This window comes from Diadema setosum, chromosome 1 (assembly GCF_964275005.1).
Source record: "Diadema setosum chromosome 1, eeDiaSeto1, whole genome shotgun sequence".
Classification (NCBI taxonomy): Eukaryota; Metazoa; Echinodermata; class Echinoidea; order Diadematoida; family Diadematidae; genus Diadema; species Diadema setosum.
The window spans coordinates 5,094,218-5,120,134 of record NC_092685.1 but is presented as its reverse complement, the minus strand read 5'-3'; the positions used below and the strand labels follow the sequence as shown (position 1 = coordinate 5,120,134).

Here is a 25,917-nt window from a genome sequence, read left to right as displayed (position 1 = left end):
ACTGCACAACTATTCTGCATCGTTCGCGTTTGAGGACGATAGCTACAAATTTCCGATATCGATCAGTGAACTTTTGGTTTTATTGGAATCTTCAGCATTTTTCCTGTATGTGAGTGGGATTTCATAGAATTTCAGTCGTGAAATGTGATTCAAACATGCATAAATATTAACTATGAAGAGGTGCGGGTCACTCAACTATAAATTGGTACGAGAGCCGGCACAGGAGCCCCCCCCCCCCCCTTTTTTTTTTTGCTTGTCAGCTGGTTAAACCTGGAAGTGACACCAGAAATATTTTGCACCTCCCCCCCCCCCCCCCCCCCCTTTACGGAATTCCTGGATCTGCCCCTGATGATCTCATTGCCATCAACAAAGACGCCCATCTGAAACCAATGACTGACACTAGGATATTCAAATTGTGGAATTACCATCCTTCCAAGTACCAACCTAGCTGACAACTCGCTCCACTAAAAGATGCATGCGGTACTCCTTCATGCCAACAGCAGTAAGGCTGTGGAATGCACTCCCTGCAGACGCTATCACCGCCACATCATTGGGCGTCTGGACTTCAGGACTTCCATTTCTGCATGCTAGCTCCATACTAGAGTTCATTTTTTTTTTTTTTTACGTGCACATTTGCACCATGTTAATATTTGCATACCTGTCCATCAGCTTCACATACTTAAGTTTCATCCTTTCTGGCATCATATTCAGAATTGGACTTTGCTGAGTACCAACGTAGAGCTGTAGATCAGATGTCTGCTACTAGCACTACATGAAATGAAGCTTGCCTAACAAATGTCTATATATTTCTCTTCAGCAAACAGGTTTCACATGGAAATCTAGCACAATACATCATGGCTGAGGTGCATGTGATTGGACAGATACTTGGAGCAAGTGGTTTCAACAGTCAGAATTTATTCTGCAAATGGAAAATTCATACTGGTAAGCCAGTCGTGTTGATTATGTATTGTATGAATTATTACTTGTCTTACCTTGCCAAATGCAGCAGGAAAGTATGACAATTGGAAGATATAAGCCCTTCGATTCTGTAGTCCATAAATTAAGTGCATTTTTTTTTTAGCTCGGTTGTTGTGCAGTAGTCCATAGTCGACCTCAATTTACTGTAGATTTTCTAGATTCCATTTATGAGTAGAAATCTAATTTGATGTGCTTATTCTGTGTTTTGCATGTTCAATCCATTATACCCCCCCCCCCTTAAATGGTGCTAAGATTTTCTCATTCCCTAAATGTGGTTCTTGATCATGAATTAAACTCTTGCGAATTTGTCATACAAGTCCAAAAAATTGTCTTACAGTTCCCAATTCTCAAGATATTGCATTTCAGATACTTGTGAAATATAGAGGAACTAATAGCTGGCAGACTGCTGTTGATATAATTTGTATTCATCCTTCCATATAAAGACATGAAATGAATGTACGTATATGCCCTCTAAATGCCTGATTAAACTTAAAATGAAAAATGTTGAACTTTTTGTCCATAAACTGCCTGTAGCTGTGTGTAGCTGCCCCTCTAGTCTTGGCAAATAGAGCCACATGTGCTTGCCCTCTGTATGTATAAATGTTTGGGGATAGGGTATGATGTGATGTGTAAAAACATACATGTATAAAATATGTTTGTATACCTAAATACATATTACCCCTATCTTACTCGTAATCTGCATAATTTACACAATCAGTTTTTTTTCTATATTGATGATAATTTGTGTCCCTTTGGTGTCTGCATTCAGGTGGTGCCTGGAAGGTCATTGCTGGAACCCGCGAGGGCCAGACACAGGTAGACTTACCACAGAATGAAAACTTTGCTGTGTGGAGTCACCCCATTGATGTGCACTTTGCTACTAAAGGCTTGCAAGGTAATAACGGGAAGCAGCAGCTTACCTTCCTTCATTGAATTCTCAATTCTGGAATTGACTGTGCAGAATTCTCATTAACAGTCCGTATTGGAGTAAAATGGCAATTGCAAAATTTATTATTCTGTTCCTAGAGTTAAGTATGTGTTTGGAGCAGTACTACCCTTGTGTGGATTCTGTCAATTAACTTTGCTCACAATGATATGTTACTCCTTCCTGGAGTCATTGCCATTATCACCAGTGGACATGGGTAGTGATCAAAATGACTAGCTGTCCATTAACTTCACTTCTAAAAGGCATGACCTTGCCATGCATGATGAAGTTACTAATGTTAGCTGGAGTAATTCAGTGTAATGTTAAAAGTCTTATTTCAGTAACATGTCATGGTCATGGATGTTTGCTTGCAAGAGATTCTCTAAAATTTAACAGAAGTTGCTACCTTTTGCTCAAAAGATATTCAGCACACATTATTTTAACTTTCTTCATCAAGACAAAGTGGCATTTGTTGATAGAAATTATGCACTCATATCATCAGGCATTACTACAATTTAACTACCCACTGTAACTGTGAAATAGCATGCTGACTAATGTACTTTATACTTGTGTTCATTTGCTGTTTTTTGGTGATACTGTATGAGCATTCCTCAAACTCCACTTTCCTAGGATGGCCAAAATTGAAGTTTGAGGTCTACCACCAGGATGACTTTGGACGTAACGAACTCTTCGGGTACGGTTTCTGCCACCTGCCCACTTCACCAGGAACTCACGACATCAAGTGCCCGACGTGGCGACCGGCGGGAACCTTCCGCGAGCAAGTCTCCCAGTTCTTCATTGGGGGCGCCCCGCAGCTGAGAAACCCAGAGATGGTGCAGAGTGCCGAGCGATACACGCTGCAGACAGTGGCGATGGGCCAGGTACACTGTCAGCTTGGTGTGATCTTGAGGAACTTTGACAAATATGGGGTAGAATGCTAGCTTGGCATCGCTCAAAGTGACAAGGACACTGTCGTCGGGCATTGCAGGACAATGCAATTTGTGTGAATTGTGTGATATATTCTCGGACACCATGTAAATCAAAGGGAGTATACAAGTGAGAACTTGTCGGCAGTAGTACTATCAGTGCGGTGTGTTTGGAAAACACATACAGTGTGTCTGCTTATTGAGACTGGAAGGACATTTTGCCAAACCCTGGTATTCAAATTGATAAGCAAAGCTGAAATATCCAGCATGAAAGAATGGATGAGCGAGAACAAATTGTTTTTGCAGTTGTTTTTTGTTAGGAGTCATTTGTAAAACTACCAAAATCAGTTTTATCCAATTTATAGTATTACCAACATTCACATTGATCAATACACTGCATAGTTCTTGATATGAATTGGCCATGGCTGTGAATAATGATGCATAATATCCTTTGATAACTTGTAGCTGTTTCATGTTTTTTTCAACAACGCTGCCTCAGGGGCAAACAATTATTCTGTAATAGAGTAAAATCAAACAATCAGAAAATTAAAATGTTTAAAAACAATGAGATTAAGAGAAGTCGGCTATGGAATTTGAAAATATCATAAGGCTTTGTGAGAAAATGATTTCAGTGTTAGGTATGTGATATTCAAATTGATATTGAAGTCATGGTGTTACATATCTCCTTTGATTTGCACAAAAATCTTCGCTAGTCATGGATTCAACAAGAAATTTATATGTTTGATAAATTCCTCCAGGAATATAACAAGTTATTTTTTATGGCTTTGTGAAGGGTATGTTGTAATAGTTGCTGATTTATTGAAAGAAAGAAATATTCTAATTGTTTCATCTTCATATGACATTAGACAGTCCACAAGATAAGTGTCATACAATGACATCCTTGTCTTGTCTTTTTAGTAGAACGACACCAATATTAAAGGTGCATAGTCCCGGTAATGTAGAGGGCGCTGTTGGTGATACTGCCGATCACCGTTAGCATTGACACGAAGATTACCGAAGTTTAGCTGTCATCAAGAGTAAAGTGCGTAGGTATTGCTAAGTAACATTGCCTTTGTTGTCTTTTCTGCGCATCGCACTGTCTGTAGTAATGCCAGGGTGCGTGCATATGTGCTTGTTATTATGACATCACAAAAGAAGTTTGCTAAAGCTGTCATCCCCCTCAGCCGAATCATGAGCCGAATTGTGATCCGACCACTGACTACAGTGAATCAGACTTCTTCGGACTTGGGAAAGTGGGCCAAAGCGTAAGCACTAAATAGGAGTCAATAGCGTAGGTCTCTATAGGAAACTTGCACCGTGCGCCTGCGTATGTATTTGACTAAAACACCGAGACCATGCACCTTTAATGTGTGGCTAGTATATACGTTCTTTAGATTCTCACTTTTGTTCAATTTGATGATACTCACTGTTCTTTTAAATTCATTGTGAATGCAAGTAAGTTAAGTTCCTTTTTAGTACCAAGGTCTTGCCACATCCTTGACCACAAGTTTCCAGTGAAATGGCATACAACATATAAGCATGCAAAACCAGTCACTACATTTTGTAACGACCTGTCTGATTGCACATCCATGTGGGATTCTTTGCCACCAACAGCCCTCCTGCAGCATTAGCTGACCACAAGGATGTACGGTCCATTGTCAAATCTTCACCAATGGGTTCCTAACTACCCTTTATCACCAAAGAATTTTTAGTCAAAACTTAATAATGCCTGAGCAATTTTTTTTTAATATGACAAACACACCTGCGGGAATATTTATTGCAGATATGTCACTTGACCACAAGAGTATTTCACTTAAAAGTAATCCCTTTCCGTTCCCCAGTGTGGTTCATTTGAACTCATTTGAAGAATTTGTCCTGTATGTACAAATGAAAGCTAGATTTAAAAGGAACATATAGTTTTGGTGTGAGACTGTCTTTAGGTTTATAACATTTTTGGGTGAGATGATGAGAAACCTGTTATGAAATATGAAAGAGTATGTGATTCCAAGAAGGATTCAAATCAATGTTTATTTGATGAAAATTAGTCGTGAAATGGCTGAGATATCCAAAAAAAAAAAAGTGATCCTAATAAAATCAACAGGCCATGGGTTGTAGGATCTCATTGTTTACCATGTTTTTGGATATCTCAGTCATTTCACAACCGATTCTCATCAAACAAACTTGATTCCCCTTTTAATTTGTATGCCTTTTAACATTACGTAGAGTGGTTTCTAAAAACAGGTATCTCACAAAACGTTACAAGCTGAATCTTACCTCAACCAGTACTGTTACAGTCCCTATAAATGAAAGCAATGAATATAATCTATGTCAAATATGAATAAAATTAATTGTCAAAATGAAGATTTTGCGAGCAATGTTTGACTTCCCGAGTGCCAGTGAGTTGATTTGAATGTCATCCTATGCAAAAACGTAATACATGTACAGTACAGTGTATCATAGATGGTACTTCATGTGCAGTCCACTGCCCACTGCAGTTAGTGAAGTGTCTGATATTGTACCATATGTGTTCATATTCACAAGCATTGATCCCTTAGTACACATCTACTTGTAATTTTTAGTGTAATACCAATGCCTTGCCTCTTTTGTGTAATGATGTTGGATGTGGTGAGAAGCCATTCTGTAGGTTTTTACAGTTTTGTTTAACCCATGTGTTGTCATCACTGGATAAGAAGACTAAAATAATTCATGTCGTAAAAAGGACAATGGTATAAAGAAAATAGAGAGAAATCCACAAAATTTCATGCTTATGAAAAGTACTAATTCGTTTGACTTGTTAATGAAATATGTTAGGGGTAATATGATTTCCCTGAAAGAAGCAAATGCTCTTTTGCTATGCTAGAAAATGAAAAGGTTGAATTTTCCTCATATTTTCTTCACATTGTCTTACTCCTACTGGTCCTGTGGTTGTTTGCTTGTCTACATTCAATGTTTTATTAGCAGGCGCATAAAACAAACAAATATGAAGTCAAATTTCGCATCATTCATTGGGTACTGTAAAAATGGAAATTTTCTCACCAGCAATTTGTTACTCTCGACCAAATAAAATCAAATTTTTGTGTTTTTGATTCCGCAGAATCAAAACATTAATTAGTGGTACATACGTGTGCTTTAATTTTCACGCTAGTCTCTGGTTGCACAAAATGTGTGAAAATATCCAATTTTACTGTACCGTGTATGCTCATCACAAGTTTAGTCTGAGATTTCCGATACCAAGGACTAGATACAAAAAAGGATAGGAATTTCACCTGACCATAACAGGTCAGTCTTATCCATGCCTCTCTTGGGATATATATTCTCCCACTGGGAAGGTTTAAAGGACAAGTACAATGTACACCAAAATACATGTGTAGATTGATTGAATGCAGCAGTATTAGTAGAACACTGTTGCACATCAGTGAAAGTTTGAGTAAAATCAGACAGTCCATTAAAGAATTATGGATTTTTAAAGCTCAGTTCCATCATCTCTGGGTGAGAAGACAAGTTTGTGACAACTACAACAGTTTGTGACATCTCTGCAGGATAACAATACAAAGAAAATATAAAGAGAATTCAACAAAATTATTATTATTATTTTTTTAATGAAAAGTACACATTCCCTCGACACTGGCACATAATTAAGTGATATCGTTCCTCCTGCTTTCTTGAAGAGGTAATTTGAGTGCTCTTTCATTTTGCTAGAAATATGAAAATACAAGTGTAGGTTAAATTCTGTTTATATTTTCTTTATATTGTTGTCCATATTGTTGATATGGATTGTTTCTTCATCCAAAATGTTTCATGAAATACATGTATTTTTTTTTTCTTTCTGGAGATTTGATTTAGGATGCCATATGTGTGCCACTTACCCTTTATTTTTAAACCAAGGTATGATCTAGCCTTCAAAATGTGTGTTTTCTAATACATTGTACTTGTAATCTTTCGTGGTTGACAGCTCTGCTTATACTGTGTTTCTTAGTGGAAATATGAACACATGCACCCGAAAACACACACACACACTGTACAATGTACTACACTATGTACTGGTATGCAATCCATAACAATGTAAGCTTGTATGAACATTATTTGGGATAACCCAATGGATATTGCGCTTGGGTGTACTTGTACAACATACATGTATAGTACATGATAAATGCCATTAAAGATATTATGACATCGCTATGTCTTTTGTTGATCACATTAATATCACAGAAACATGCAAGATATGCCCAGTCAAGGGGAAGGTGCATTCCAATGTTTTTTGTTCAACATATCAGTACTTTAGCAATGATTGACAGATGAGGTCACAACCATAATCTTGGTTTGGAAGGTTGTTTTTTTTTTTTTTTTTTTTTTGGCATATCCAAGTAATCTGAAGAAAAATAGAAGAAAATTTTTTCAAAAATATATGGATTGTTTCTTGATATTCATTTCACTTCAATTCAATTCAATTTTTATTATCCACTCATGGGGTGGAACACCCTCGTCACCCAAAGGCTGGTTTTCAGAGGGGTCCACACAAATCAACATGCATTTGCATGTCATAAAACCTTTAAAAAATTATGGGAGTATGCTCACAATCCACTGAAAACACCGACTTGTAAGAGATGGTTTTAAATGTAGCAAATGTGCTACATATATTTTGTATTTCATCCGCTATGAAAATAGACTTCTTAAAATCATTAAAATGTCACATAATTACATACTGGGTACACAACTATACATATTTACACATCTGTGTAAACACTGGAAAACATACATACAATGTATGTACATTGTTCATTACAATTGATCAAAGTACTGAGGTGGTAGCCTGATAGGTCTTTTCACCAAAACTTGTTTGGAAGTATGTTTATTGAGCATGAACTACATGTACATGTACTGGCAACTGCAATGAATATATTTCATATCATTAATCTTACTCAAAATTTAACAACAATGCTCCATATTCGATTTCATGTCTGTTCAGTCACCTATTCATGGCTACAAGTAAACTGGAGTTAGCAGTTTATTTTCAAGCTAGTGAAGTCTTTAGCTGAGTGGGTGGGGATGTTTACTTACATGATGTATATGAGAAACTGAGATCAATATCTGTTCAAGTCAACCACTGTATTTACTTTTGTTCCTTAAAAAATACTGAAAATCAAGGCATATACCGGTACATGAATACTTCTTATAATGTGGGGGCATAAAAATCACAACATGAGTAGCAACAACGATCAAGGGGTTAAAGGGGCATAGTCCCTGTAGTGTAGAGGGCGCTGTTGATGATATTGCCGATCACCATTAGCATTGATACGAATATTACCGAAGTTGAGCTGTCATCAAGAGTAAAGTGCGTAGCTGTAACGTTGCCTTCGTTGTCTTCTCTGCGCATCGCGCAGTCTGTAGTAATGCCAGGGTGCATGCATATGTGCTTGTTATTACGACATCACAAAAGAAGTTTGCTACAGCTGTCATCCCCCTCAGCTAAATCATGAGCCGAACTGTGATCCGACCACCGACTACAGTGAATCGGACTTCTTCGGACTCGGGGGAAGTGGGCCAAAGCGTAAGTGCTAAAGAGGACTCGATAGCGTAGGTCTCTATAGGAAACTTGCGCCGTGTGCCCGCGTATGCACTTGACTAAAACACCAGAACCATGCACCTTTAACACTAAACAGTTCTGCTCCAAAACATAAGAATGGCATTTGTGCTTTCCCTTAGAATTTGGCAAGTATTTAATATCTAATACCATAGAGTCTAGACCACATTATAAAATACAAGGAAACCTTCTGGCAACCTTATTAGCTCACCTGAGCTGAAGGCTCAGATGAACTACTGCGATCACTGGGGACATCATCCCACATCCATTCTGCGTAAACTTTTCACATTTTCATCTTCTTGAAAACCCCACAATATTTTCACCAAACTTGGCAGGTAGCATCCCAAAGTGGATAGGATCTCAGTTTGTTTAAATGGGCACCATGCCCCAGGGTGGACCCAGGGGTCAAACCCCTAATATTAAGGAATCTTTACAAATCTTCTTCTGTACAACCACAAGTAATTGAGCTAAGATAATACTATAAGTACAGTAGGATCTCAATTATCTGGCCATCAGTTATCCCGACTCTGTTATCTGGACGTCGACAGGCTGACAAATTTTCCACTGTTTTTATGTATTTTCAGTGCCAAATCTGACTCATGACAAAGACAAGTTCAACCATTACTGTGCAAATACACAGCGGGACATATTTCAATAATCGCAGTGGGTTGTACCTCAATTCTACAAATTCAGATAAAACCAGAGGTTTTATCTGAATTTCAGCTACTTAAATTTGGGTCTTTTGGTAGGTTATTAACTTTGTTCTGACAAGCTCAGATGATAATCTTGTTCATATGATTATAAATAAGAGATGTTATGCACTTTTCCTGGTAATTCATTGAAAAGTACAAGTTGCTGGTTTTATATATCACAATTACTTTTCTTTGCACAGAAGAACATTCAGAGGAAAAACCTAATGGTTTTGCAAACAAATTTGTGGATCATAATCTTCATTTCTGGAGCAGTGTCAAAGTCTACAATAAAAGAACTCACATGGTGAGTACCCTGTGGTTGGCTACTACTATATCCTATGCCCAAAGGTGACCAGCATGCCTCAATCAATCCACAACAATGAATAAAAATCACATGAGTTCTGATTTCTCACGGACCAATGATGAAATTGGGGCAGCAAATGTCATCTTTACATGGAATTTGGTGGATATAGGAAGAGCTTTGAAGAAGAAGAAGAAGAAAAAAAAAAATCACACAGCTAACAGCCATTCTTCCTAGTGATTTCTATATTCCAGCTGCTCTTGACACAGATGAGCTCCAGTCTTGGGTTTTATGTTTTTAGGATTTCATCATCACCATCAACATCACCATCGCAACAAAGCGCAAAATACTTTTTTTTTTCTGCAACCTGTTTGCCAAGGATAATGAGATGATGTAGTTCTTTTTCTCTCTGATTATACTGTCCCAAGTATTAAATCTCAGCTATTTATGAAAGCATCCCGAGACTCGAGAGTTATCACTGCCACAGTCTACTTCTTTCAGGAAGAAGCCATGCAATCATTCAGCAACCTGTCTCACAAGACCGGTTGTGTCTCAGTCCATGATACATCCGGGCCTGGTAACATTTGACCATCAAAAGTGGAGAGGTTTCACAGAGCAACGAGGAAGATCCTCCTGTGTGTTACCAGCATCTCAATGCATGTTTGTAATGCCAAATCAAGGAGCTTTTCATTTAGTCTCTTGTTAAAGACATGAATAGGTTTGAAAGTCGTCAGGAAGCCACGGCAGACTAGGCAGCTCTGTACATCCCACTTTGGTTGGATAACTGTCTCTCATACTGGCATCTCTTGAGGAGAGTAAACACACATGTATATTATCAGCTCTTTCTGCCTTTTGCTTTCCCCTTGCCCATCAGTGGTTTTCTTCGGCCACGGTTTCCCTGAAATCCTCTTCCCTTGGCTCTAGGACCTTGGCTGTTCCTCCTTTGTGCAGACTGCCCCCTGCGGCCATCTACTCTGTACAGACAGGAATTAAGGCCAAATGTTGTAACATAGTGACATCCTTGACATTCCTTTTCAAAGGGATTAGCTGAGCTTTGCTTTGATCTCCCTGGCCTGTCAAACTGGATTATGGCCAGGTGGATTTAGAACCTTTTCAAACTGTCTACATATATCAGTACATATTTTATCACACTTGGGCTGACTGGCAGAGTGTCACTCTTAGAAAGGGATGAATGCTCACCAATCAGTTGTGGGCTTTCCATGCCTGTTTTAGATGCATGTCTTCACCTACCAATACACTGTATGTACTGGAAGCTACAATAATTTTACACAAACACTCCTCTGATCATCCAATAATTTCATAGTTTCTGTGATTGAGATGTACATCAAATTAACCTTCAACAATTGTATTTACTTTGCAGCACAATATTCAAAAACAATATAGGGACTACATACTGCTTACATGGCTGCTTCAGACATCCAAACATGTAAGAACAAAGATATTTAGTACAGTGATGCAAAAGAATATTTATGCAAATACATTCACTAGAATGAAGATCCCTTCAATTTTGCCCATGGAAATTAATGAAGACTGTCTACATTTGGTTTGACATTCCACTAGGGTAGTGCCAAAAAAAGGATATTCGTTGGTCTTTCTGTTTCTCCTTTTTGACAGCTCTTTTAACTCTCAGTCCTCTTCCCTTTAATTTGGTTCCATTCATTTTCAGAGCAAACTGCACAGAGGAGGGGTCCTGCAAGAGACAATGATTACAAAACAATGATTATTCTATTGCATAAATTCATTCTTGTTTGACAACACAACCGCTTCCACAATATTCCCCTCTTAAGTCCGCTAGACAAAATATACAGAGAAAGAGACTTGTTTTAAACATGAAAGGTTAAACTTGTTTTCAGACCACACACAAGAAACAGAACACTGGTCAAATTTGACACACATAATTTTGCACACTGTTCTGTGGGGTATTGCACAGATGTGATAATAAATGTGTGTTTGACAGAAACTGTCAATATGGAATCTGTAGGGATTAACCAGAGCCGATAGAGAGATCAAAGTAATGGTACCAGTAATCTCCTGCTTTATTATGGACTTTGCTATATCTAGTTTACTCTACTGGTTGTATTGTTTATTGGCATAAAATGACAGTTTTTAAGTCTTGGTATATTTATGTTCTTCCATTTGTAAACTTCCAAAATACTCAACAAAATCTCTATAGTGCTATGAATGACAGGTACCTTTCTTTTTCCCTCTTAGATTTTTAACAAGTGCTACAAATAAATATAACCATTACACCTAAAGAAAGAGGTTCAAGAACTGAAATAAATTGTATCTATCCATATCTACATATCAATCTTTTTGTGTCTGTCTTGATCTTTCTACTATTCATCTGTAGGGGCAGTGATTTTCCGTTTCAAAAAATTGCCTTTTCCGTTTCAGAAAATCATGAATTCCGTTTTCCCATATGAATTGTACACACAAAAAATGCAAATTCCGTTTACATGTATTTGCATGCAAAAATGAACAAAAATTAAATGATTGCTATTTGAAGTTTGTGTACCTGTGTAATCGCGTATACATTCATACATGTTATGCATAGTGTATACCTGATGATTTCCAACCTCTGTACCACACACCCATGGAGACAAATGAAATGAAACATCAGGATTACAATTTATTTATTTCGACTGTCAAAACATGCACAGGGCTCTCACTTAACTTTTTTCCTTGGTTGCCAGCCGGGCAACCTATAGAGTTTTTTAGGTTGCCAAAGGGTGGTTTAGGTTGCCATATGGCGGTTTAGGTTGCCACAGTGATAATGTTCGAAGAGTATTGCGTAATGTGTAAATCTGCGAGGTTAATTATGGCGATGATAAAGAGGGCTGTTTACACTGCTGTTTACATGACTGTTTACACTGCTGTCTACAAATTAAAAAAAAATATATACAAAGTGAAATAAGTCTCTGAGTCTCAACTAGTGACTTACTAGTCAAGTGTTTTTATTCCTTTAGAAGCTGCAAACAGAATACATTATAATCAGTTTAATAAGCAGTGTTGATAAAAACTTCAGCACTAAAAGAACAATCAATCTATCTAAATCTTTCTTCAGTCAATACGTTGTAATCCAGTTAATCATGCAGTGGGACATTACATATTTGTGTATCACTATCAAAGCCTGGCCTGCAGTATCAACAACTATCATTATGTCCTCTTTCTTGATTTGCTAGTCAAGTGACTTATTACTGTCTAGTCAGGTCTTTTTATTCCTTCAGAAGGTCTAAACAGATTAGAAATTTCAGCACTAAAGGAACAATCAATTTATCTTTCTTCAGTCAATAATCCAGACAAGAAACTAGCACTCATTTCACTCTGATCTTTCCTCACTCTGGCCTCGGGTCCCCCCCCCCCCAAAAAAAAACAAAAAACAAAAAAACAACAACAACAACAAACAAACACAGAAAAAAAACGAGGAAACACACACACACACCCACATTGCAACACAACAAAAACCTCTCCCCTACACCTTCCCGATTTCCGTGTTTCTGCCAGGTGAAACGACATGTTCAAATACAAGAATAAAACAACAGCAGATATTGATTGAAACTCGACACCCATTCATGCCAGCCAGGCCAGGCTGCCATGTAACTTCAAAGCACATTCCGACAGCTGGCTGGCAAACCACATGGCAGAGGAATTTGCGCGCGCGTGTACATTGCTCGACGGGAGGAGGGAGGGCCTGGGAACAGCCCCTTGGTGATTAGTCTGTGAGTTATCAATAGCAGACCTTTTGAACAATTGCAAACGTCATGATACTATTTTGTCTTCCTTTTGGACTGAAAGAAAAACATCAAAAAGACGAGTTGAGTGTCACAAATTTTTACATAGCCATGCAAAAAGATTACTACACTCATGTCATGGCAAGAAATGAATCAATATTCCAAGACAAATACAAAGCAGCCTCGGGTACCTATAGACGGTGACATCGAGACGCCATGCATTCAACCATGCACGTTGTTGGGGAGCTACATGTTGGAGTTGGCAGAGCTAGAGAGAGGTGATCCTTGAGTTTGTGAGAACTTCCCGATACTCAGTGACAACACGATTGTGACAATCTCAAAACAAAGCTGATCCTTGTGGTCTCACGCTCAGCAAATCTTCGTGCTACTTCTCAATTCGAAGGAACTTTATCTCTGATCTGTTGAGTTGTTTTTGCTGATTCTTAGGAACTTTTCATGCCTGAAGTTCAAATGGATGGTTGCCAAAAATTTCATGATTCACAAAGCTTCAGAATTTACTGAAACATTGCCTACTATATTCATATGAAATATCAAATTTAGAGGGTACAAATCAATATGGACGATCATCCACATCTCATATTTCAAATGCATTTAGACAATATTTCAGTAATTTATTTTAGACTGTTGATGCTGCAGTAAAAACATTAGAAATTTCATATGAACTTGGAAGTGTTAGGATGAAGACAAAAAAAAAATCTCGGCAGAAAACAAATACAAGTCTTTTTTTTATTGTCACTGGTAGTCACACTTGTGTTTTACAGATTGATAAATCAATAGGTATTATAGTATTGTATTACACATAGTTACAATCTCATTAAAAATGTGACATTAAAACACCTAAATTAAGCTCATCAAATATCGCAGGTGAGTGATTTTAAGGAGCTTAAACGAAAGAAATATAAAATCATTACATTTGTAATCCTGGGTCTTCGCCCTGGGGCTTCGACTTGAGCTATCTTTAATTACCGGTAAACATTCTTTCCCTGTTCATCTCCAACACCCCAGACAGTTCATGATCTCCAAGAATGCGCCAATACGCGCGGTTTCTTCTGTTGAATGGTCTCTCTCTCTCCACCCCTCCCCATTCCCCAGTCTGGCACCTTGGCATCGTGGGATTTTTCTTTTTTTCTGCGTGAAGTTGGTGTTCACATCATGCATTGTGCTCTATACACACGACACATGTGGAGCAGGCAGGCATAGCAAGTCACCACTCGACTCACCTGCTGGCAGCTTACCGCGAGCAGAAAACAGCAGTTTCTTCTGTTGCCGCTACTTTTACTGCCAAAATACTGGCTTTATCATCACACATTATTCGGCGAGACACACATTGTGTTTTGGAATATAAATGGACTTTCAGTTGGTGTTGGATTGATGAGTAAGTGTTCGACAGTTAGACTAGACGTTCTATTGAAACTCGAGTCTCCGCAGCAGTCTGTGAATATCGTGGACATGTAATAATGATTAATTTACAGCTTCTGACGTTCTGTTGGATTTATTTTTACTTTTATGTGTTTTATTTTGTTGAAAAGTGATTTTCCGTGATTTTCCGTGTGGATTACTTTTTCCGTTTCAAATGGCCGTTTCCGCGTTTTCCGTCCGTTTTCCGTGATCGCGGAAAATCACTGTCCCTACATCTGCCTATATCTGTCTTTATCTATCTGTCTATCTATCTATCTACAGTGCACTTCTGTTAAAACGAACACATTTATAACGACATTCTGGTTATAATAAAGTAAAAAATTAATGCCCTAACCATTATCTGCTCTTGTTTTCTATTGTTTGTTTGTTCGGTCATAGCAAAATTTCAATATAACAAAAGAAAACTTGGTCCCGAGAACTTTGTTATAACATGAGTCCACTGTATCTATTTATTTCTTTATCTATCTATCTATTTATCTAACTGCATATCTACCTACTGAACTTCAGACTTACTACGATGGACTCCCATTATAACAAAGTCATCGGGACTGGCAGTTTCCTTTTGTTATATCAAAATTTCATTATAACCGAAGAAATAAACAACAAATGGCAGAGAGCAGATTATGTTGCGGCCTGACTTTTTATTTCGTTGTAACCAGAATTTCATTATAACCATATTCGTTATAACAGGAGTGCACTGTATTTATCTATATCTTCATATTCTGATCTTGCCAGGAGCAATGTTCTCAATGTTCTTGGACTCACCTCAAAGAGGATGTACCCAAATCCTTTGCCGACACCAGTTTCCTTGTCACGGATCAGCCTCACTCCCTCGATAGCACCACAGCTGTGGAAGTGATCATGCAGCTCTTCTTCCTCAACTTTGAAAGGAATGTTGCCCACAAACACTGATCTCCGGAGATCATGCTGTTTGGGAAATAAAGAAAACAGTGCTGCATTTTCTTGTGAGCAACAACAATACTGTATAGGCCATATATTTCTTGAGTTTAAATTTTCGCGAATCAGAAATTCCCAACGATTTCGCAAGTGGTTAAATTCGCGGTTGTGGAATCTTGTACTGAACGGAGAAATGTACACGCCTACGTCACACTCACATTGGGATCAGAGTCAATATCTTCGCGTGTCTTTAATTTCGCGAATAGCACCTGACTCACGAAATTCATGAAAATAAAAAACTCCTGAAATATTTGGCATATACAGTATTCCATAGATTGGTAGATGACAAACTGCTGTGCCAAACGAGGCAAGGCCTAAACATTTCAACAATTCACAATGCCAGACTACACATGTTGTACTTCGACTCACAGGAATCAAATTATCCATGGAGTATCCTACCTTCTTAATCAACATCTACTGTGAAGTGGCTAAATTGTACATGCTATGACTTGTCCATTAACCAATGTATTAACATCCTTTTAGATGGTGCCCAAACTTGTGAGCTCCCGACCTTCCCAGTTAGGTACTAAACAGAAGAGTATGGAAATGTTACTGGATAGACCTATGTGGAACAGAAGCACACTCCTCTTAGTTCAGCACCTGTTCTTTGGTTGTGTACACTGATATATGAATGTACCATAGGCAAGTCATCTGCCAGTCAGTGATTGGTTAAACATGATCATGTGATAGTGAACCATTTGTAAAGTTTTCTGCATGTGCATCTATTCTGGGAAGTTTTTCCATGCAAGAATATTTCATATACACAAACTGAAATTTATCGCAAATGACAGCAAAGATACATGATATTTTTAGCACAATATGTAAGATAATTCTAAAGACTGACTACCAACATATAATAACAATAAAGGGAAGCAGTGTTCAATAAAATTGGGCGCATAAATTGGGATATGCACTGCTGGATTGAGGTGCAAAAGCTGTCTTATCCACACTGTGGTCTTGGTTATAATGCTCCCTAAATGGTTAAAATAGAAAATTCGAGATGAAGGTATGCATTCATTTCAGAGTACACGCAACATAACAGATGATGACTTCGTAGTTTAAAACTTACTATGTTCTGACCTCAGGAATTGACATGGGGGGGGGGGGGCAGTGGAGGTTGTAAGCCCCCAGATGAGGTTGTGCACCCCCCCCCCCCCCTTATCATTATTTTCACTTTCCATATGAGTGGCAAAATGTATTCTGACACCAATGTCTTGATAACACATATTTACATGGATACAAGCCAAGTGCTTTAGTACCTTCTTGCTGTTGCCTGCAATATCAACTCTGAGATGATGCTTGTGGAGAGTCCATCCATTGCTACAAATAACAAAGCAAGTACAATACAAAGTGGGTTTCAGTCAGTACATGACTTTAGAATTTTTCTCACTATAGTCTCTATTGAAACTGTCACGAGCTGTCCTTTATGTAAATAATGTAATAGTTCTCTCTAGCTGTTTCACATCAGCATGGACAAGTTTGGGCACTTAAGAAGTGCTTTTAACTCCAAAGTCTCTAAACAGCATTAATGCTCTTCTACAACTGCTCAGCTGACTGAAAAAAGCCCCAATACCTGCAGGCATTTCCATGCCTACTTGATGAGGCAATTTTTAATGATAATCACTTCCTGCATTTCATATAATCATAGCTGCAAATTGATCTGTACAACAAGCAATGGGGAAGTGAGGATATGAGTCACAAATGCAACTATCAGACATATATACAACATGTGTTGGGAAATGTACAATGTAATCACAAACAAATTCAGTATAACATGTCCCATGTTATAATTAGGCATTTCTTCCTCTTGTGGCTCCAAGTGCCAGAGGATATGCCATATCAACAAATCTTCTTCTCAGCAATGTTACTAAATAATTTTAGTACCATTTCTGATACAGTGAAACAAATTGTGAGAAACGTACGTCAGAAAGGAGACACCCCACACGCCCACACACAACTTCACACAGTGTCATAAGTTTAATGTAAGCCAAGGCTCCCATGGAGTGCAACATCGATACAATCCAGAGGTTAGCAAGGCAATGTAAAAGGCATGAACAAGACATGTGTACACGTATACAAATGATACAATTGTAAAACTTTGCACAGCACAAGAGTGAAGCGCGTGGGCATGCATAAATTATGCAGCCAAGCTACATAATATATGCACACCGTGTGGGTGGGCGTGTCTCCCAGACTACATACAACATCCCCCCCCCCCCAAAAAAAAAAATGCACGTAACTGAATGCAATCTAAATTTTGTGAGTGTTCTCACTGAGAACACTAATGAGAGTAGGTGGACTCAAGCTTTACACACAAGGGTGCACATAGCCACATACACACACACACACACACACACACACACACATACTCACTCACTCACATGACACAAATAAACACATAAAAGCACATACATACACATAATACTACAGTGTAGTAACTAATAATCAAAGTCCTTGAATACAGATGTGCTAATATAGTGTAAGGTCATGTATTCTGACACTGTTATTCAGTCTAGACAAAGAAAAAACATGAATAAGAGGCATTCATCACAGACTACATATGGCACATATACCACAAAATGACTTCCTTTGTTCACCACATTTCCTGTTTTCCTATCAAACTCAAGTCTGAGGTTGTCACAGAATAGTCTGACACACTAGACAAAAACCATCGAAACTATCACAAATTGGCACACTAACCTCTTCAGGGCTGCTTGAGCGCATTGGTCATCCTTAAACACTATGTAGGCATTGAAAGAACTTCTGTTGGGAGTTAGCTCTTTCCTGAAGAAAAAAAAATGAATGAAGACAAAGGGAGAGGGCATGAAAACAACACTGAGCATTACTTAGAAACTAAAGTGTGCAAACAATGGTGGTTAACATAAGATAAACAGGATTTTCAACCTTAACTTTGACCAGGGAGGTGTTACAGAGATGGAGTGGCAACTCTTCGTAATTAATGCAAACACAAATGTTTGGGTTCAAGGCGTTACAATGGGATGTTTAGCATTCCATTACGCTTTGAAGTCATGCTCGGCACCGCTCTAGTTTCAAGACGAAGTGCGGAGAATTACAAGCTTTATTTCACCGCAAAATTTTAAATGAAATACTCGAATTGATTTAGAATAGTTAAGGAAAGAATTCAATATTATTAACATGTATTTCTAGTTTCTTCGTAATTCGCAAATCGAAAGGAAATGAAAATTAGGCCCTCTTAAAAACCTAATTTTTTTCTATAATGCGCACATTTCCGCATGTTAATTTTCTATCTGTTAATAATGGGATATTTTGATCTTTCAAATAAAGTACTCCGTTAAAGCGTGTTCCAGCGTGTTTTTAAACTATTTGCTGTTAAAATTGTGAGTTTTACACTGCATTTTGATTCGCTGTTCCAATTCAAGGTACACAAATTCATTGTTGCCATCACATTGAAAGAGAGAGCGAATTGCAGTAGGAGCACATATTTCTAGATGTGAGAGCGCTAGTCCCGATTATTGATGCTCTCTTTTGTCAAAGCACATGGGTAACACCTGTAGTTGAACGCATAACTTCTCAGCTGTGCCGCGCATGACTTCAAAGGAGAGCTTTAGTTGCATCTCCTTCTCTAGCACCTCCCTGCTTTGATCAAATCCACACATGTACATATCAATAAGATTTCCAATGCCAACACATTTGTTTCTGTAACATTTTCCAAACATTTGCGAGTGCTTCTTTGAGGTATCTTCACAACTCAAGTGAGAATCTTCCATGTCACTTTACGATGCTCCGTGCACAAAGTAAACTTCATATAGATTGAATAACTCCAACTTTCCATTTGAAACCACCCAAACAATTGTAATTCTGGCTGCCTTTCATTCAAACAGCCATCCTCCTTGGCTTTTCCTGAAACCGGCAATGACTTGCCACACTGGTATGGCTTGTTTGTGACTATCAACATGACGTTAAGTGTCTGATCTGAATATGAAAACATGCTTTTCTCTGTGAAGCAGAATGTTCTATGAGTGCATAAACAGTTGCACTACATCACAGATTATCCCAGAAAATGTATCAAGTGCAACATTTTCTGATGACAGACCTGGCAGTGAGTTGCAAATAATGTTTAAACATCACAGACTGTGCTTACTACAATGTATGTTACAAGTAATTGGTATTTTGTTCTCTCCAAGAATCATTCACAAGGAAGAAAATTGAGAAGCATCAAACGTCCATGGCAGTACACTATATCTGATGTGTGAGCTGGCTTCATGAGCGATCGCGATCAAACAAGTAAAATTTCCTTTCTATCTGGTATACAAAACAGATACAGACTGCTTTTATTTGCTGGGGGTCTCAACTCATATTATCACCATGAGAGCAATCTCCACAAGTCACAGCATAGAGCTGAGATCCCTCAGGACAATGATATCAACAATGCCTCGAAAAGCAATCTATATCGGTATATTACAGAATGGCACACTTACTTGATAGCTGCAACCTTCTTTGACACATTTGGGTCAGCCACCCCCTGCAGGAAGGACAGTGGAAATCACCAATCATAAACATGTCTAACAGACAAGTATATCTTGAATTCATATCTAGCAGTCTATCACGTCAATTTTCCTTGAAACAGGAAGTCTACGCAGCTGCACATGCTCCCAAAACCTGTCAAATGATAAGTGATTATTGCATTTAAAGTAACCCTCTGAAACTGCAGGTCTTTCCTGTAACACCTGTCAGTACAAAAAAAAAAAATAATAAATAAATAACAATAATAAAATTGTCATCATCCTTGTCATCACACTTCAACACAAATTCATGTATTTATATGGTAGACATACATACGTGTCTACATATGTGTGTGTGTGTGCGTGTGTGTGTGTGTGTGTTCATTTACTTACTGAAGTACTCATTTCTTCATTTTGCACATCTAATAAATGACTATATGAGAAGTTTAAGGATCTCACTACTAAGACTATTTCACAGAGTTCCTATCAAATCTCACTTATTACATAATAATCATACAAATTACAGCTGTGCTTACCATAGACCTGAATCTAATGCTCTCAATGTGGCCATACACCTTGAACAATCCCTTTAGTTCCTGTTGAAAGTTGAAACAGACATACACCACTGAAAGAATTATCAATATGGACTACTCTTGTTAAAATTGCATAGGGAATACTTTTTCTCACCGTAAATATGTAATGCCAAATATTGCAAAAGTCCAAAGCATTTTCTTAAACTATTGACATAAAATATTTAGCAGAAAATATCTACAAAATAATCATTTCACAGCCAAAACTGAACATCTTACAATGCTGTTCCACAGTCTGCCAAAATGTGGCTCATGTGGTATTATGGGTAAGCTACCAACATAACTAATACTTCTCCAAATAGATGTAGCATTTGCTCTCAATTATAAGTAGAGCAACATCTTGTTGTGATGTAGCTACCTGCAAACTCTTTAAATGCAATAGAAGTTTGGCAAATTGTGATCAGAAAAATAACATCCATAGAGAAAGTTCTATATATCACGCACGGAAAATTTCACCTTTTTCTTGACACTGAGCGGCAAATTTCCCACAAAGACGGTCCTCGCCAGAACAGCAGGGTCATCCGTCATCTGATCAGCAATCTTCTTCCTCTTTGGTTCTGATTCTGCCTCGTCATCTGTACCTTGAAGCGAGGCAGACTGTGGGTGACTTCTCTTGGTGTTTGCTGTCATGTGGGTGGGGGACAATGCACCCAGAGATTCACTGCCATCTTGATCCGAACCAACCGATGAGCCACCCTCATTTGTGTTGGTCCTCTGAAAGATTGCATGATGTTTGAAACAACCAAGAGAATTGCTCACTCTTTCTGCTGGTCAAGTTCCCTGTTGTATGATTGTAAGCTACTTTACACAACTCCTGGCAAGGTCAGTATTAGTTGGATGTGTCAACCAAAGATGAAATGCCCTCAAAGGTAGTGCCCATGCCTCATTTGCAAATCATAACAGGATTTCCACCAGAAGTGACATTATTGCAGCCAATAGGAACAGCTCACTTTGTAGACAAGTCACATTTGAAGTGATAATGCTTACATCAGATTTACTTTACACACTACAATTCATTCTTTTCCTTACACTTTTTTTTTGGCTAGACCTACTAAAATATATTCATAAATTCAAAGAGAACACAGGAAAGCTGAAAACATTGATGGTCGTGACTGCATAGCACCATGGTGGTTTGTACACCTTGTACAAGGGGCAAAGTGACATTTTTGGTTCAGCACTCCTCTGAAAATAATTCATTGCCATTTTATGGATATGCCTAAAATATGAGAGGGAAGAACCATGAATAAGTGCTTGAATCATGAGGACATAAAATCTTGCATATCCATCAAAGAAGAGTCATGGAAATACCAAGTTCTCATAAGGCTTAAAATGAGACTACCCTTTTAAAACTCTAACAAGGCCTGGCCATTTAAATAGGTAGACGATAGAGCTGGGGGGATCCCACATCCCCCAAGATTTCAGATGTCGTCCGTGTGATCGCAACAAAAAACTGCACACACATTGCCTGCGATGTAAGTAAGCTACAAAACTGTAAAGTTGATTTTTCAAATAAATTATCACTTATGCAAATTTATATGTAATGTTGGTGTAAAATCAGACTATTTGCTATCAAACACTAAATAAAGCTCCAAAAGGCATATATTTTTACTGTACATATGCTCTTTATTGTCCTCAGTAAATGTAAGTGGAAAAAATTGGGGCATAAAAAAAAAAAATTCTTGAGTATTCTTTTTTTTTATTTCTTATGTATTTCGGTGGATTTTTTTCCTTTTGGATTCTTATGGTGTTTTAGATGAAATTTGTTATCAATGAATTCTAAATCTAATCAATAAAAGCAACAACAACAGAATAATCATGCTTTCATGAAATTTGACTGAAAGCACTATTTGCATTGACTATATGAATTCATATTTTTGGTTCTACATGCATGTACATATTCATGTATTATTTGAAAAGCGTGCCGGGATGTTGCAAATTTTGAGTCAAAACAGGCAGGAGAAGAAGGTTGCAAGACATCGCAGCGATGACTTTTTGTGATGGCGACACATCGTGTAGATTGTCTGCTGTCTAAGGGAGGGGGGCTGGGAGCTCCCATCCCTGGCCTAGTTACAGTTAAGAAGCCTTGCCATTTGGGTCACATACCTTCTCAAAACTTGGAGCACCTGGCAGAGCTGTGGTCTTCTTCTGAACAGAGGGTTTGAAGAATGATGTCAAGGCCCCGCCTCCCCCAGACGACTCTCCCTGGGCAGGCTGGGAGGAAGAGGTGCTGAGAAAGCTGGCAATACTCCCTGGAACATATGAGCCACTCAACTGACTTGACCTGCAGTGGATGACACAGCCAAGAATATTGGGCATAAAGAAAGCATGGTGATCACTCTGCCAAAATCTTATTATCCTGATAAACTCTTTACCCATAAACCGGGTTATCACTGTAGTGAAAACTACTACCCTGGTATTTCAATTTTTCAATCTCAGTACAAGAAGAAATATGAATACCGGTATCTAAAATAACCTTCACAGCTATTTGCTGTATCTCAGCTCAGCTAGTTACATTGAATCTTGTTGACGTTATCTAATCCTAACATTTGTTTATTCAAAAGAAAGATGCATGTATCTTTCCTTTTGTATTCCACATCTAGATCCTGCAACTTGCAGACCAACAGCAATGCAGATTATTTTTTTTTATCTTCTATCGTTTTTTTTTTTTTTTTACTCACCCTGCCTTTTCCTCTTGGCTGCCTTCAGTTCCCATGCTTTGTTTTTGCCTCTTTTTCTTCATTTTCTGTGACTCCAGCAGAGTGAATGGCTAGCACAACAAAGCACACTACTCTCTGATGAGGAAAATACAATCCAGTTGCATTCTTGCTTCAGTGGACACTTCAGTGGACGTATTATCTGTGAATCAAGTGAAAGTACCATTCTTATGCATTATATCCAGTTAGCATTTAACTGACAAATACTGAGAACATGAAGGTGAATCACAAAATTATTCAATTTGATAGATTGAATGTCACAAGTGCAGCATGGCATTTGTTAGTGCAGATGCTCCTTAATAGGGCACATGAATTGTTTGCACAAGATAACATGGACATTTTTATAATTTTAAGTAAGTTTACCTATATTACGAGTCAACTCAAGCCTGTGTACTAGTCTATGGAGCAGCATGAAAAGGGATTGTATAAATTTAGTTTTGGTTGCGACGCGACGGGATTCAGATTTTAATTTATGAAATATCAAAGAGCATACAATTCTACGAGGAATTCAAAGTTTATTTGATGACATCAGTTTTGAGTTTGCTGATATCATAAAACAAAGTAAAACAAATGGTCTTAATAAAACTCTAATAAAGCAGCGTTTAGTTAACTTAAACATTAAACTTTAAAGGAGGTGGGTCCCACCTTTTACTTCAGGACCATACATGACCACTTTGTTTTCAGATAACTTGGCCCTTTCAAAACCAATAAACTTTGAATCCCTCGGCTTAGAACTGCATGATCTTTCATATTCTATAAGAGGTTTCTCATTATCTCACAAAAAGTTGGAAACTTGAAGCTCAGTCTCATTGGTTATGTTTACACATTGGTTACAGCAGCATCACGCATGCATGCCGGGCGTTCATCTAATTGCACGTGCACCACACGATTACTCCTTGCACCACTGACTCAACAGCTGTAGCTGTTGCCTTTCTGTACGTGCAATACACATTTCGGGGCCAGTTGTTGCTTTCAGTAGAATTTGCATAATTTACCATCGACCGTGACGTCAACATAAGGCTGGGGTCTTTTCCAAAGGACATTTCACACGGCGATATTTTCACGACTTACCTTAATTTTCTCGATTGGGGAGCAAAGAAAACGATTCACAGCTTCTGGTCAGGTGTACGCAAAACCACATCACAGGAGGAAAGCAATATGCAAGCACAAAACAGGGCGCAAAATTGCCCTCCTAATGCAGAGCTCCGTCGCATTCGTGCTCCATGTGCAGAGTTGTCAAAAGAGGTTACGGCGGTGAACCTGGGCTACGACACTATTACTATGGGTAAATGGATCACTTTGGTTTGCAAAATAAGATCACTGCCAATAGGTATACCAAATTGATTTTAAATTTTGATCATTGGTCACTTTTTCACCAAATTATAAGCTGAGTGATACGAAAAAGATCCTTAATTCTACAAATCAAATGTCATAATAAGTTGTTGTACCCCAAGTGGAAAATGTACTCGCTATGTACCACGTGACTTTGAGCCAATGAGATTTGGGAAGAGCTGTTGTTTCGATCAAGATACACCTTGGGATGAATAATGCGCTAAACTGTCTATGCGAAGAATGAAGGGACGGGTTACAACAACCGTGCTCAAATAACTACTGTGCGTACATACTAGCATAAGAATGAGCCACTGATTTCTAACGACAACTCTCCGCTGTTGATTTCAACGAGACTCCACCAATGTTTGATTGTAATGTAACATTTCCATCGTTTGGCATGGAGGATTGTTGATTTACAGACGCACCTAAGAAGGATACATCTTGAAGGAATCAGCTGATCTACTTAGCAAGAAAACTTACAATGGTAAAGTGCTGCATTTTGATGAAATAAGTTGCAACGTTTATGATTCTCGTCTGTGTAACAGCCTGCGGCTCCGGCCTCGTAATGCAGGCAGCCACGTACGGTCTGACAGGAATGTTGTTTACTCCAAATAGCCAAAAAACTTGTTGTGATGGCGATCTTTCTGCTTCATTATTTCGTGTGATTTTCGTTTTAGAGTGAAGTGTATGCTTGAGTTATGTACACGGTGTTTGTAGAAAGTGATCTTCATGTATTTAGCTGCATGGCGTGTCGGACAATTCGATTTTTGTGGGTGGTAGACATTACCTCTCCAACTGTGAATCTGATCCTACAATATAGAATTCTGTGCTGAACAGTCTCTCGTATAGTGTAGTGTGAAGATGTCAGTAGACTACCGCGCTCAGCTCAAGGAAGCAAGCGGATTGCAGAGAACACTGTCAAGACTCGAGGGCATTAAAATTCTGTGTGATGTGACTATCAAAGATAGCAACGTTGGTCGTTAGTAGATACAGTGTATGTCTAGAGCAGATCTAGCCTAGAGGTCTAGAGGGTTTTAGTTGGAATTTAGGGGCGATACTAGTATTACTAGGTCCTACCCCGTTCGACTGGAGACCATGAATCCTACAATCTGGGGGCCGAACACTTCGTGTTTTGGCTGGTCGCAGTTTTAGACAGAAAGATCCGTCTGTCCGGAAGAGTCTTTTATTTTTTGACGTTATCGCTCTCCTGCGTACTCGGTAACGTAGACAGACGGAAGTGAGTCC

At 38.4% G+C, this 25,917-nt stretch overlaps 3 protein-coding genes across 4 annotated transcripts in view; 2 read left to right on the top strand and 1 right to left on the bottom strand.

Annotated features, from left to right (window-relative positions):
- Positions 1-821: 821 nt before the first annotated feature.
- Positions 822-7,056, top strand: LOC140246866 (B9 domain-containing protein 2-like). The gene is made up of 3 exons (XM_072326194.1): positions 822-942; positions 1,748-1,873; positions 2,534-7,056. The coding sequence occupies exons 1-3, from the start codon at positions 855-857 to the stop codon at positions 2,842-2,844; spliced, it is 525 nt and encodes a 174-aa protein (XP_072182295.1). The 5' UTR covers positions 822-854; the 3' UTR covers positions 2,845-7,056.
- A 3,182-nt stretch (positions 7,057-10,238) lies between these two features.
- LOC140232904 (RNA-binding protein 34-like) lies at positions 10,239-23,418 on the bottom strand. The gene is made up of 10 exons (XM_072313019.1): positions 23,305-23,418; positions 22,730-22,907; positions 21,083-21,340; positions 20,573-20,632; positions 20,013-20,056; positions 18,253-18,336; positions 16,812-16,872; positions 15,361-15,522; positions 10,963-11,114; positions 10,239-10,377 (listed from the first exon to the last, which is right to left on the bottom strand). The coding sequence occupies exons 1-10, from the start codon at positions 23,364-23,366 to the stop codon at positions 10,239-10,241; spliced, it is 1,200 nt and encodes a 399-aa protein (XP_072169120.1). The 5' UTR covers positions 23,367-23,418.
- A 1,568-nt stretch (positions 23,419-24,986) lies between these two features.
- LOC140233466 (uncharacterized) overlaps positions 24,987-25,917 on the top strand; it is a 38,397-nt gene continuing 37,466 nt past the window's right edge. For both annotated transcript variants that reach the window (XM_072313596.1, XM_072313589.1), the window contains exon 1: positions 24,987-25,156. In XM_072313596.1, coding sequence (XP_072169697.1) covers positions 25,154-25,156 — 3 coding nt within the window. In that variant the 5' untranslated portion in view covers positions 24,987-25,153. The remainder of the gene's footprint in view (positions 25,157-25,917) is intronic.

Bases quoted from the DNA above. Each gene is read 5' to 3' on its own strand.
- LOC140232904 (XM_072313019.1), bottom strand. From the start codon at position 23,366: ATGAAGAAAAAGAGGCAAAAACAAAGCATGGGAACTGAAGGCAGCCAA. The intron at 20,057-20,572 runs GTAAGCACAGCT...TCCTTCCTGCAG, and splicing joins GCATTAGATTCAGGTCTATG to GGGGTGGCTGACCCAAATGT. The intron at 11,115-15,360 runs GTGAGTCCAAGA...TGTCTCTTGCAG, and splicing joins TTGGGTACATCCTCTTTGAG to GACCCCTCCTCTGTGCAGTT.
- LOC140246866 (XM_072326194.1), top strand. From the start codon at position 855: ATGGCTGAGGTGCATGTGATTGGACAGATACTTGGAGCAAGTGGTTTC. The intron at 943-1,747 runs GTAAGCCAGTCG...GTCTGCATTCAG, and splicing joins CAAATGGAAAATTCATACTG to GTGGTGCCTGGAAGGTCATT. The intron at 1,874-2,533 runs GTAATAACGGGA...CCACTTTCCTAG, and splicing joins TGCTACTAAAGGCTTGCAAG to GATGGCCAAAATTGAAGTTT.